This window comes from Microtus pennsylvanicus, chromosome 7, assembly GCF_037038515.1.
Source record: "Microtus pennsylvanicus isolate mMicPen1 chromosome 7, mMicPen1.hap1, whole genome shotgun sequence".
NCBI classification, from domain to species: domain Eukaryota; kingdom Metazoa; phylum Chordata; class Mammalia; order Rodentia; family Cricetidae; genus Microtus; species Microtus pennsylvanicus.
In genome coordinates, this window is record NC_134585.1 from 86,798,425 (window position 1) to 86,810,618 (window position 12,194).

Sequence of the window (12,194 nt, forward strand, 5' to 3'; positions counted from 1 at the left end):
TGTGGTGGGCTTGAGATCCGGTGGCTGTCAGAGTGTCTTGGCCTTAGTCTGCTCCTAGCCACATACTGTAAGTCCTATTTGAAAAACAATCCTATTGCTGTTTTCCATTAGCTTTGTGGAACTTTGAACTTTTGGAGTATCCTCCAATTGTCTTCATGTCAGTTGACTGCAAGGTGCGCAGTATTAATCCCCACAACCTGCCTTTGTTACCACTGTCCAGAATACTAAATGATGGCTCCATTTGTCCTCTGAAATGAAAGCACCAGAAAAGAGTATCTACTGGGTGATGGGAAAGAGAGGTGCATATTTACTATCATTTCAGCTATAGCTGCTCTGTTCTTGAAGAAAGCTAGGGAAGATGCTTTGGGAAACAGCGATAGCGTAATGATACTGATGGCCCATGACAGCCTTAAGCGTCTGGCCCAGTGCTCACATGACTTTGCAACACTAAGAAGGCCTCATGATAGGCCCAGTTACTTCAAGTAGAAACAGCTTATGCTACTGGTTAAGAATGAAAACCAAGGCCTCAGAGCATCATGGTTTCAAATCCCGACTCTACTTCTCTTCGCTCCAGAGTGGTTGTTGTGGAGAATCAAATGTGGTGTTGCAGGTTATCCATTAACCCAGCAGCGCGGTGCACAGTAAACCATCAGCCAGAAGAAGAAGCACAAGCCCATCGTGAGCACTAGTGTAGGGACAATCATGTATGGAGGGAAGCATTCTGAGGCAAAATCCAAACATCTCGTAAATGTATGGAGGGTCAATGCACTGTGCCTGCTTCCTACAGATGAGCCCTTAGGAACAATCCTTGTTGCTGGGAAGTTTAAATGACCACTGTAAACAGAAAGACACGTGAACAGCAATATTGCTAGGCAGCCCTTAAGTCACTAGGCATCCTACACCCCCAGCCCTGGTAGCCAATGTTTCCCTGGTCTGTCGTCTTTAGCACTTCCTTCATTTGGCTTGTTCAAGACTACTGATACTTTGTCCCAATGAGGAAAGTCTGCACACTTGATTAGTTTCTGTATCACCTTTGTTTACCCTTGTGGATGGTTCACCTCTTTGTCTTGTTTTGCTATTAAACTGAGTCCGTTTGCTTCGGGGCTTTTTCTTTTTTCTATCTAAAGTATCTATTCTTTTTGTAACCTAAAAACAGTCTTACGAGTGATGTCATACTCTTAAAGAAATACCATTTACTTGTATTCTGCATGCGTGTGTGTGCATGCTCACATCTCCATAGCTAAGGTTAAATTTTAAGTCTCAAATGGAATCCCAGAGTATAGCAAAGTGTTTACTACCCATGAGAATTCCAGATCCCTTAGAACATGTAAAAGAGAGTCTCTCTGCGTTTTCTTCTCAGACATCATAAAAGGATCTTGAAAACTTGCAAGGCATGGATGTGTGTTAAACCAATTGAAGATGATATTCCCTTAGCCATTACTTGGTCTTACTGATGTCTAAATCAGCCTTAAGAATGGCACACAATTGGGCACCGAATCAATGACTGTTGGAACAGAAAAAACCACAGCTGGTAGAAATGACAGACAAGGTAGAAAAAGAAATGGAAGACAAAATGATCTCGATTTCAATGTTCGCCTGAAACGTTTAAGTAGGACTTCGAATATCTTACATGTGTTATGCCGATCTGATGTTCTCCATCTGTTCCAAGGCCCCAGAGGCTGACCGGCCATTAAACAACAGGAAGATGACTGTTGGAACAGGTGCAGTGAAGTGGGAAGGTGTGGAGCAAATAAAACAAGTCCGTGGCATCTAGAAGAGATGGTGGCCCCCAGGAAATTTTAAAAAGTTGTGTGCTGCGGTATTCATGACGTATGTGTGAGAGGCATGATGGCAAGTGGATCTCTCACCAAAGTACTTCAATTACTTGCATATTGTTTTATTTCTTTCAAATTCCCAGGCCCGGCACTGTACACTTACTTAATGCTCACAGAGAGCTATGACTTGCTTTGACAAATTGGCCTTTAATGCAATTCACTGGCCCAATGTCAATGGGAATGTTGCCTGAGCTACACCCTTTGCTAAAGTAATTTTCTAAACCTACCGCTGTGAGTCAACCAGCCTCTCTCCGTGAGTTTTCCTTGACACCCTTTGACATCTGTATCAAATTGACATTCCTGATTAGCACCCTTCAGGAGTTCCAGCCTTAGTCAAAGCATCCTTTTTTATATCCTCACTTGAAACTCTGCTGGGCCCATGCTCCATCTTAGGTTTCTTGTATTCCATTTATCACCCTGCCCTTCTCACATCCCTCTATTTTCCTACAACCAGTTCCCTCAGTGTATCTAACAAACTGTTTCTTGATAATATAATTCACTCTGCAGAGAACCTTTGAAGATACCAGAATGCCTAGTAAACGATTTAGTAAGGGCAGATTTCTAAGCATTTATTTCTACTGTACCAAGGGTAATTTTACATATTAAATACATAGAATATTCATATACTAAATATACAGTAGAGAGGATTCTCTTAAGTTCCTCTTAAGAGCAGTTCTTCTTCCTGTGTTCTTGAATATCATACAAGACTTGGAACATTCCCTTCTTTCATTAATAACTGTAATCTAGCCTGACAGTCCAGGTAATTCTCCATATCCAGCCACTTCTCACAAATTCCACCTTTCCTCTCTAATATAAGCAGACATGAGATTTTGCCTCAGAGTCCTACTGTCAAAAACTCTGATCAGCAGCCTGATCCTTGCAAAATATGCCAGTTTTTACCACCCACTTCCAAAACCATTTTCAGCTCCATCTCTTTCAAAATAAAACTGATGGTGGCAACAGAGTTCTGTACCATTTGACCCCAGTCTTTCTCTTTGTCTCATTCATCTCCTCCCAGCCTGCCCCAGGCAATGGCATCCCATTGACAGAAACATGCATTTGTTCCTCTGCTTTCTCATCTTGCCTTTAGATCTTCAGCCATCACCCTTCAGCTCACATTGGTTCACTCGGTTTATGCAAACTTTATCCTAAGAGGCATTCATTGACAAGGGGATTTAATATGCCAACACCAATCATTTTCCTTTTCTTTTCTCCCTTACTCTGGCTTTGTTGATAGTGCCTATTGTTGTCTCCTATATTATTAATATATTTGCTATTTAGTTTTTCCCCTACATATCTTGGCAAAATATTAACTGTAATAAAAAGGTGAAATTATTGACTTCATTACATGGTGCCTCTATCATCACAGATCTATTTAAAGACCTTATGGTGAAGGGCAGATAGAGATGGCAGAATCCCTTGCCAAAATAAAACTGAGTAAGTGTCCTCCAGAAGACACAGATCTCACAGTCCCTTCTGCAGGGCATAACATCAAGGCCCTAAGGACCTCCAGATAAGAATTACCTGATAATGGCCCACACTTTAAAGATCAAATTTCCCAACATATAATTTTCTTGGGATCACAAACCATACTTAAAGTACAGAACAAGCATCCCCTGAGATTTTTGGAGTCTGTCATTTCTGAAAATATTTTTCCAAAATATTAGTCACAATTTTAGTTCAGAGATAAGCTAATGAGTCTTATTACAATGAGAACAAATGTAGGGCTGATGGAATGCATGTTTCAACAACACGGGGCGCTGAAAATTTACACAGAGACGTGGAGCTAAAGATGTCAGCTTGCAAGAGCTAATGGAGGCTGTGCCACTCAACAAAACCCGTGTCATTTAAGCACTAGCTGGGCTCTGAGGATGCTAGGCATAGCAAAAGGAAACACTAGTATGTTTCATACCATGGCAAATCCCTAAACTTGACCAGTCTTATATAAAGTAAGAAATCACTTAAAGACTACACATTCTTTAAAGGAAAAAGACTGTGCAGGTAGAGTCTCATCTCACCATGCCATTTGCTTAATAGAGATATCAGTCCGGTTTAGTAAAGTGGCATTTATACATTCTCCTTCAAGATCCATGACTTCACCAAACTGGATAATTGGCTAGGTTTCCAGTACCTGGCATTATTTCCCTTGTGGTGAGAAGGTCTTGAGTCTAATTAGAGGGCTGTTGGTTACTGACTGGCAAGACATGTGTGCCACTACAGCATCTTTGGAGTTATCATGCCGTGATAGACATAAGTGTATTCATAGGTTTCAGAGCAAGGTAGGACGGTTGATTGTTTCTGCCCTTTAGAAGTTTGCCTGGCACCTTCTAATATCATGAGAGCTAGGCTTCACAAAGAAGGTTTTCAGCTTAGAGCCAGTACAGAGATAACCAAAGAATGCCAAGGGCAGAAGAAATAGTCTTCCCCTGGGAAAAGCATAGTTGGTAATACAGTATCAAATGGTCATCCCTGAAAACATATACATATGTGCAACATTATACAGATTGAGCAGGTTGTTTTTTTTATGGTTTTAGGAAAATATTATATTTTGTAAGATAAATAAAATGTAAACAATATCACACACCCATAAATATGTGTATCAGAAATTTAAAAAGAGAGACCATGAATTTGAAAAAGAGCAAGGGAAAGGTTTTGATGAGAAAGGAGAAGGGGTAAGTGATACAATTATGTCATAGTGTCAAAAAATATTTTTCAAAAATTAAAGAGAGAGATCATAGATAACTTCTTGGCAGAATATTCCCTCCCCTATAGATTTCAATTAATATGTCACAGTTCCCGATACCTATTTTAGATCAGTAGGCAATTTTACAAAGTAAAAAGGAAGAATTATATTCTATGATATGAGTGCATTATCTTCAATCAATCCCATGCATCTCTACTGGGGCCTTTGAAATCGCTTAAGCTCTACACGTGTTGAGTGGAATTTGACATAGATATCAGGTCTAAGATCCAGAGAACATCTTGTTTCCAATGTGGTAACACTTTTGTCTTAGTATTTTGTGTCCTCAAAATTCATCAGACTGTTTTAAACGCTAGCAGTGTCAGAGAATGAATGAATAAATCCTTGATGTCCTACTGGGTCCACAGTCAGCTAGGAGAACATCTTGGCCACAGCTGTTCAAGGAGTTCTAGTTGAGACACCAGGAATCCTTCAGAAGACAGAATAATGAAGAGAAAATTTTGTTGTTAACTTGGAGATTTTAAAGCTTGGTTGTTTGGGACTCATTTGCAAAGTAAGATAATGATTGCACAATTTAACTTCTTTGAAGCTCAGCTTGTTTTGACTTAGCTTAACATACAAGATTATTTACAGTTCAGTTTTTCTCTAACGACTTAATAGAAGAGGTGCTGTATTCAAATGTGGGGTTTCTCTACATTATCATTCTATGATTACTGAAGTATGCTTGCTCATACTATTATTGGCTACTGAATGTGGTAGTTGTTATTTTTACTGCAAAAATAGGCTCTGTTAAATGATATGACAGACATGGTTGATACTGTAAAAAAGAAAGGGGAGTTATTCTCCAGGTTTGGAAACAAACTAATCTCAGAACTGATTTAATTAACAGCTTACATCCATTTTGCAAGCTGAAAGCCCAGCAGTATAACACAAGCATATGGTGAGGAGTCTTTTGGGTACTTTGCCGTGTGACATTGATAATAATGGTAGGTGCACATCTGGAAACAAGTTGGAGATCTGGGTCCTACTACACTTCCTGAAGGCATGCTTCCAGTGACTCATGGGTATTCCACTGCATCCAGCTTTTAAAAGGTCTACACCATCAGTCAATGTTGCCCCTCAGGGCATCATGTTGCCTACACATGGATCTTGGGTGGGAGACAAGTCATCTTCAAGCCATGGTACCACATTGGTAGATAGCAGGGAATATTATGGTTTCGTAGGAATGGTTTTTATACAATGGGATGTAATAGGAGATGTTGTTTTTGGTATAGTGGTTTTGTTTTATATCCTGAAGACTCAATTACTGTGGAGTCTAGTACTAATTTCTGTTTTACTTTATCGCTCATGTCTCAGTATGAGTTGTTCAGTTTAGGAGAATTTTGAACAAAATTCTCGAATGAGAAGTATATAACTCACTTTGTCCGTCCTTCTCCTTTGGTGCTAACTGTGGAAGGAAGTGTGTCATTGTGCCCTGCTTGTCCATGTAGAAAATTTGAAGGGAAAGTCCACACAGCACAGACTCATAGAGTTCAGTATAATGTGTTCACAATCTCACAGCAGTGCCTAATTTTTGTAAAGACCCTTGTCCATAGATGTATGTTATATTCTCTAGTATTAATTTTGTCTACAACAGAGTACTGGCAGATTATTTGGCCTTTGGAAAGACCTTTGTTCCTTCTAGCCTGGATTTGAAGAAAGAAAAAAAAACATAATTAAATAATTGTTCCCCAAATGATAGAGGGCAGTTAGGTACTTTTTGGTTAAAAAAAGAAAATGAGTACATTTGTCACTTCTCAGAGCATGTCATTTAGTGTAGTGGGAAAGAAACAGAATGTCACTCATATGATTGTTAGAGTCTAAAAATACATTTTCACAAGGAAATACAAATGGTCTCAATTTGAGGGAATGAATGACTAGGAATACCCAAAGTGACTGATTAAAATGTTGTGGAAATTCTTCAGCCGTGCTTCGGGGATCTTTAACTCTTTCCTGTAGCCCTGGGACTACTCTGCCATCATTAGGCTGTGAGAGCCGCATGTGCTCCCTCCCACTTTGTCACCGAATGTCTGCCTTTTGCATTTCCACACACAGGGCAACATGGACTTTCCCATTCACCCCGGGTCTCATGCTGAGCATTGCCAACCAAACACGCCCAACCCTTAAGGCTCAGAAAGCAGGCAAAAGCCAACTTGCCAGGAATTAGATTTGAGTTAATCAGGCCCAAATAAATGGATTGATTTCCCTCCCCATCTGGAGCAATTTCATAGGTCTTGGAAATGAACAAGTACACTAAACCTATTGGGCCTCTAGTTCGGAAAATTTCTCCCAAGAGAGAAGGTTGTAGGGACTAGGGCACCTGCCTTCAAGTGTTTTTGAAGAAAAGTGTGGAAGCCTCTTCTTTAAAGAGGGTCCTGAAGGCAATGGACGAAGGAATGGGTGGAAATCACAGGTGGGACTATGCCGGTGTTCTTTATAATAGCAATCAGAGCCATTCTGTCTTGGGAACAATAAGCTGGGCCACCTCATGATGCTGAGATTCAGATGCTTCCCACTCAGGTTGAAGACTCCTACCACACCCAGTTGAAACCCCAAGAACATGGGATTCTGTGAGCTTTTACCCACATAAAGGAGACACAAGGCACTTTGCATTCAATTTTTTGAAAGAAAAAAATTTAATATATTTTATCTTATTATACATTTCCCCTAAATTACAAAGTCGACAGCTGCAAATATATTCTGCTACAAAGCTTTCTGTAAGAAACATCTCTATAAGAAAATACATCTCATTAACATTTCCTGTAAATAAATTATTTCAAATAATCATTTTTGAGGGGGTGGATATAAGGGAAGTAATGTGGAAACTAGATTGTAGGTATCATTCCTATGTAGGAAATTCTGACCAAACTGTGCCATTTCACATCACCAAGCTCATACAACAAACATTGGCTTTTGGATGAATTAGCTTATGATTTTTTGCACACTTGTGGAGCACAGTCCATCATCATCCTGGCAAAAATGCATGCTGGAAGTTGAAACTCCTAAGGGGCTGTACGAGATTGCCTGTGGGATTTAAGTAAAACAAGAAAGTGGTGTGACTCTGTAAGATCTGGCGATGGCTTGGTAACCTCTTTTTGTCTCTTACGCTCTAGACATAATATTTAGAACTGTGTTATATTAGGAAGTAGTAAAGAATTTCTACAGATTAGAGATATGTTGATTTCACTTGTCAATACTTGTTTTTAACTCTCAATAGTTGCAGAAAACAGAAACTATGTCTTTGGCAGTGGAATTCCACTGAGAGGCTAGTGCAGAAATTCCCAAAGATATCATCAGTCCAAAGCTTAGGGAGGACATTGGTTCCTCTTGTACCAGCTGGCTTAAGAGAACCCACTCTTAAAGATCCCCTCATATTTGATTATTTTACACCCCCCAAACTATGAAATATTTTGAGGCGAGAGAGGGCAAGTTACACTGCACCAAGCTCTTCTGCATGGTAAATATCATGAGAAGAACAAACCCTCTGGAGAGCTTGAAGCTCCCTTGTGGAGCCCCCGGGGTCAGCCATGAAAATTAAGCCTGTGCTTCAGACACGTGATCTTAGAGCCTGGACAAATGATGAGGTTTCCTCTACTTCCCTGCTGGGCTCCACTCAGTATAGATGTCACTCCAATCTCCAGTGTCAGCTTCACCCTACCGGTCTCCAGCTACGCAAAGATGAATGTATTAGCAGATCTGCTCTATCACATACAGCGCATGTCAAAGCTTTGGCCAAACAGTGCTCACTCCATTATTCAGCTCCCCACATGTGTTGGACATCTTTAAAGGTTTTGCAATCTGTGAAAGCTCTGCCCTGTGCTTGCACTACACACTGACTAGCTCTAGCTTAGGTGGGCCTCTCATTTGAGATACAGTGGCATTCCTTCACCATGCAGGGTTTGCTTTTGTCTTACAGCGGTCTTTAATAATTCAGGAGAAGAAATGAGTAGTGTGGGGAGACACATGTTTATCTTTTTCAGATGTTGAAAAGACATGCCGGTACCTTGAAGCGATATGGAAAATATTAACAGCCTTCTTCTCTTGCCTACCAAGGCCTTTATGTGAGAAGTTGAAGCTGCGTTCCAAATTCAAAGGTGATTTGGGGGGGGGCATGTAAATTAACAATGCTCCATGCTTTTGCTTCCTATTTATCATCTTCCCCATGTTTTAGAGATTGTCTTATGCCAATGGACAGTGAGACTAATTTATTAAACCATTACTTTGAGTAGAAATAGGGCTTTAGGTTATTTTTATAGTCATTGCCAATTTGAAGGAACTGTTCCCTCTAATTCAAGCCAAACTCTTGGAAAATCACACAGTATTTGTCAGTAATTTCCACGGTGTGCTTTCTTTTAATATTAGCATTTTCACAAAAGTGTACACTATTTACATAAAGAAGTTGCATAATGGAAACACTGGTTGTGCTTTGGTTGTCACTGTCTCTACTCCACTCAGTCCCACTGCTCTCCTGTGCTCCAATCCCCATCACGTTTCGTGTTCTTCCGCGCTCCAAACTGGATGTTCCATCATGCCATAATGCATGAAATACACAAATTCACAGTCTGCTAGTGATAACTCTCCCAGTGTTTGTCAGATCTTCTGGCACACATGGAGTCTGGCTTTGGAGGAGTAGGTAGCATCTTTCCAAACTTTGCAGGAAAGGCCCTTTGCACAGTCACACCTCTGGAAAATCTCCAGCCCGTGGGAACCTTTCTTGCGTTGTTTGGTACAAACTTCCCCCTGATGGAGAACTGGTTTGCAGATTTTGGTCCAGAAGTGGCGAGCACAGCAAAATCCATCAATGCAGTCTGATGATCGCAGACAGGGGTCACCTTCATGTCCTACAAAAAAAAATTGAATAAAAAAGGTTACAGGATGCTTGAGAGAAATTTCTACTTTATAATCAGCATTTAATGAACAGCTAGACTATTCACCTTCAATTTGTCTTAGTCTACTTTTTCCTGTTTCTCTCTCTGTGTGTTTATTTGTGTAGTGTACATATAGGCATGCTTTTTACTTGCATGTGAGGGCATGTGAGGGAAGGTATGCAAGAACATGTGTACATGTGAACATGAAGGACCAAAGGAGACGCTGGGAATCATCTTCCATCAACCTCCCACCTATAGCTAGCTGATAAGACTAGATTTGCCAACCAGCTTGTTGTGAGGATTTCCTATTTCAGTGTCCTGAGACTGAACTCACAGACAAGCTGCCATGTCCCACGCCACATTTATAAATTTTCTGGAGATTGGAACTCCTCTTCTCATGTTTGCATAGCAAGCAATTTAATCATGGAGTCAACTTCCTAGTCTGTAGTCTAACATTAGATATTTTCCTGATGATTTTCCCCCTGTAGGGTGAATTGGGAGGGAGGAAGGTTGGCTTCAAGCTAATTAACTTGATGCCTTTTCAACAGGTTTCAACAAAGCTGTAAATCAAGAGAGCAGAAATTTTCAGGGACTCTTGACATCATTTATCAGTTGAGTCCAGCTGTGAAAGCAGAACTATTCACACCGGTTATTTAATGCAGAGAATTGATCGCATGTGCGGCAGTTGAATTATAAGAGGTGGATCAGCTGCAGGAATTTACTACCACGTTTAGGCCAAGAGACCCCCAAGGATAGGTGATGTCAGTATCCAGAGGCTAGATTCACTAACTAGAACCTAATGGCCCCACCTGGAAGCAACTAGAGATTGAAGGAAACACAGTTACACCAGAATACCAGTGGAAGCAGCGAGAGTAGTAAATGGTTTAAACCCAGCCAATGCATCTGACAAGGAGTGGTAGGAATATAGCCTACCAGAAGCTGTGAGACAGAACAGAGCAGAGAGATGACGGTCAGCTGTCAGAGCCACCAGGCTCAGGAGCAACCAAGAACTTTCTTAAGAACCTGTGAAATTACAAATCTGGGTAGTGTGTGCACACACAGAAGGATTAAGTCACCAAATAACACTCTCCCACACACATCCTGTCTGCATTCATCTCAGTGTAAGGCAGGAGTCGTCAAACTTCTGTGTTACTTGTCTGACTACAAATCTGTAACAGCTCCTCAGTTTTGCTGTCCTGTAAAACTCATCCGTAGAAAAGACCTATATGAACAGTAAGTCTGTGGTTTTACGAGTCATTATTTAGAAAATCTGGTGATGCAGATTAGGCTCAAAGTTCATCATGTGGCTACTTGTGGTCTAAAGGATTCTCTAGCATCCTAGACATAACGACTTCAACTGCAAAATTTTGGTGTAACTCAGTAGTCATACAACACAAGATCTCTTTATGTTTGCACTCAGTACATTTGGAATGTAGTTGAACTGAAATAATTGGTAGATTTTGAATAGTGCTATGACTTAGGAATCTTCTGGAATGAGGAAAGACACACATAATGGCAATTATATAGGAATTGGTTGAAATTTGTTGAAAGTACTGGAAATAATAAGAGATATAGAAAATAATTAAGGATCTTGGTAGATAAAACAAAATGATGAGAAAATTATTTGCCAACATCTTTAGCATCGTACATACGACTACTAGCAGTCCAAGGTGCACCAATGGGCCAGTTAGTTCTCCGAGACTGACTCTTTAGAAGATGAAAATGTGGGTTTTATGGTGAGACAAGCTATGGAAATTACGGGTTTAGAATAGGAAGCTACTTTTATGCATCATGAATTCCCAGAGAACTCCCAGAGAGTTCATCAAAAATTCCCCAAAACAGGGAGATGCTCTATTATAAATTTTTTAGACCACTATGTATTTTTAATCACATACATCTTGAAAGAGGAGCACTTCACAGATCACATGGGAAAAGTCTCTTTTGAGTATAAATGTGTTTTATGTTTTCGAATTTTTCCTATTAATAAAATATTTTCACACTCTTCAGGTTTGTTGGTGGTGAGCTGGTGGGAGAACTTTATAGCGATGTATAACCCCATATATTGGCTGTTTCTCATAGACTGGTTATGGATTGATTATATCTCATAGATAATGGTTATCTGATTGCTTAGTAATATCAACTTCCTGGATCTACAAAGGTGAGAAAAAATGGGCATGAATTTCATCGTCAGCAGCTAAATTTCCTCATGCATTTTCCACAACGCTTTATTCTCTGATAGGCTTGGACCATACAGGTTTTCTTAAAATATTTCTGCTCAGTTTTCACATGAAAAGAGAGACATGCTTAGAAAACAACATGGCAGGTCAGGCTATTCCCTTTCTCATAACATATACTTTGCAATAATTCCATGAACTCTCTAACATTTCCAAAATTAAAAATCAGTAAACTCAGTTTAAAAGTGCCCATTAATGAACATTTCATTAATGGATTCATAGAACCACAATGAATTAACTATGTTTGTCTCATGTTGGAGAGAAAATTGCCCCCAATGGAGTGGCACTATTAGGAAGTGTGATCTTATTGCAGTAGGTGTAAGTCTTGTTGGAGGAAGTGTGTCACTGTGGAGGTGAACTTTTAGGTCTCATATATGCTCAAGATACCACCCAGTGTCAGGCCACTTCCCCTTGCCTGTGAATCAAGATGTAACAACTCTCAGCTCCTTCTCCAGCACCATTTTCGCCGGCATGCTTGCATGGTGCCTTGCTTCCCACCATACTGACAATGGACTAA

General features: G+C 40.2%; 1 protein-coding gene across 1 annotated transcript in view; it reads right to left on the reverse strand.

Moving 5' to 3' along the window:
* Positions 1-7,187: 7,187 nt before the first annotated feature.
* Dkk2 (dickkopf Wnt signaling pathway inhibitor 2) overlaps positions 7,188-12,194 on the reverse strand; it is a 90,060-nt gene continuing 85,053 nt past the window's right edge. Inside the window, exon 4 of the mRNA XM_075981315.1 lies at positions 7,188-9,416. Coding sequence (XP_075837430.1) covers positions 9,166-9,416 — 251 coding nt within the window. The 3' untranslated portion in view covers positions 7,188-9,165. The remainder of the gene's footprint in view (positions 9,417-12,194) is intronic.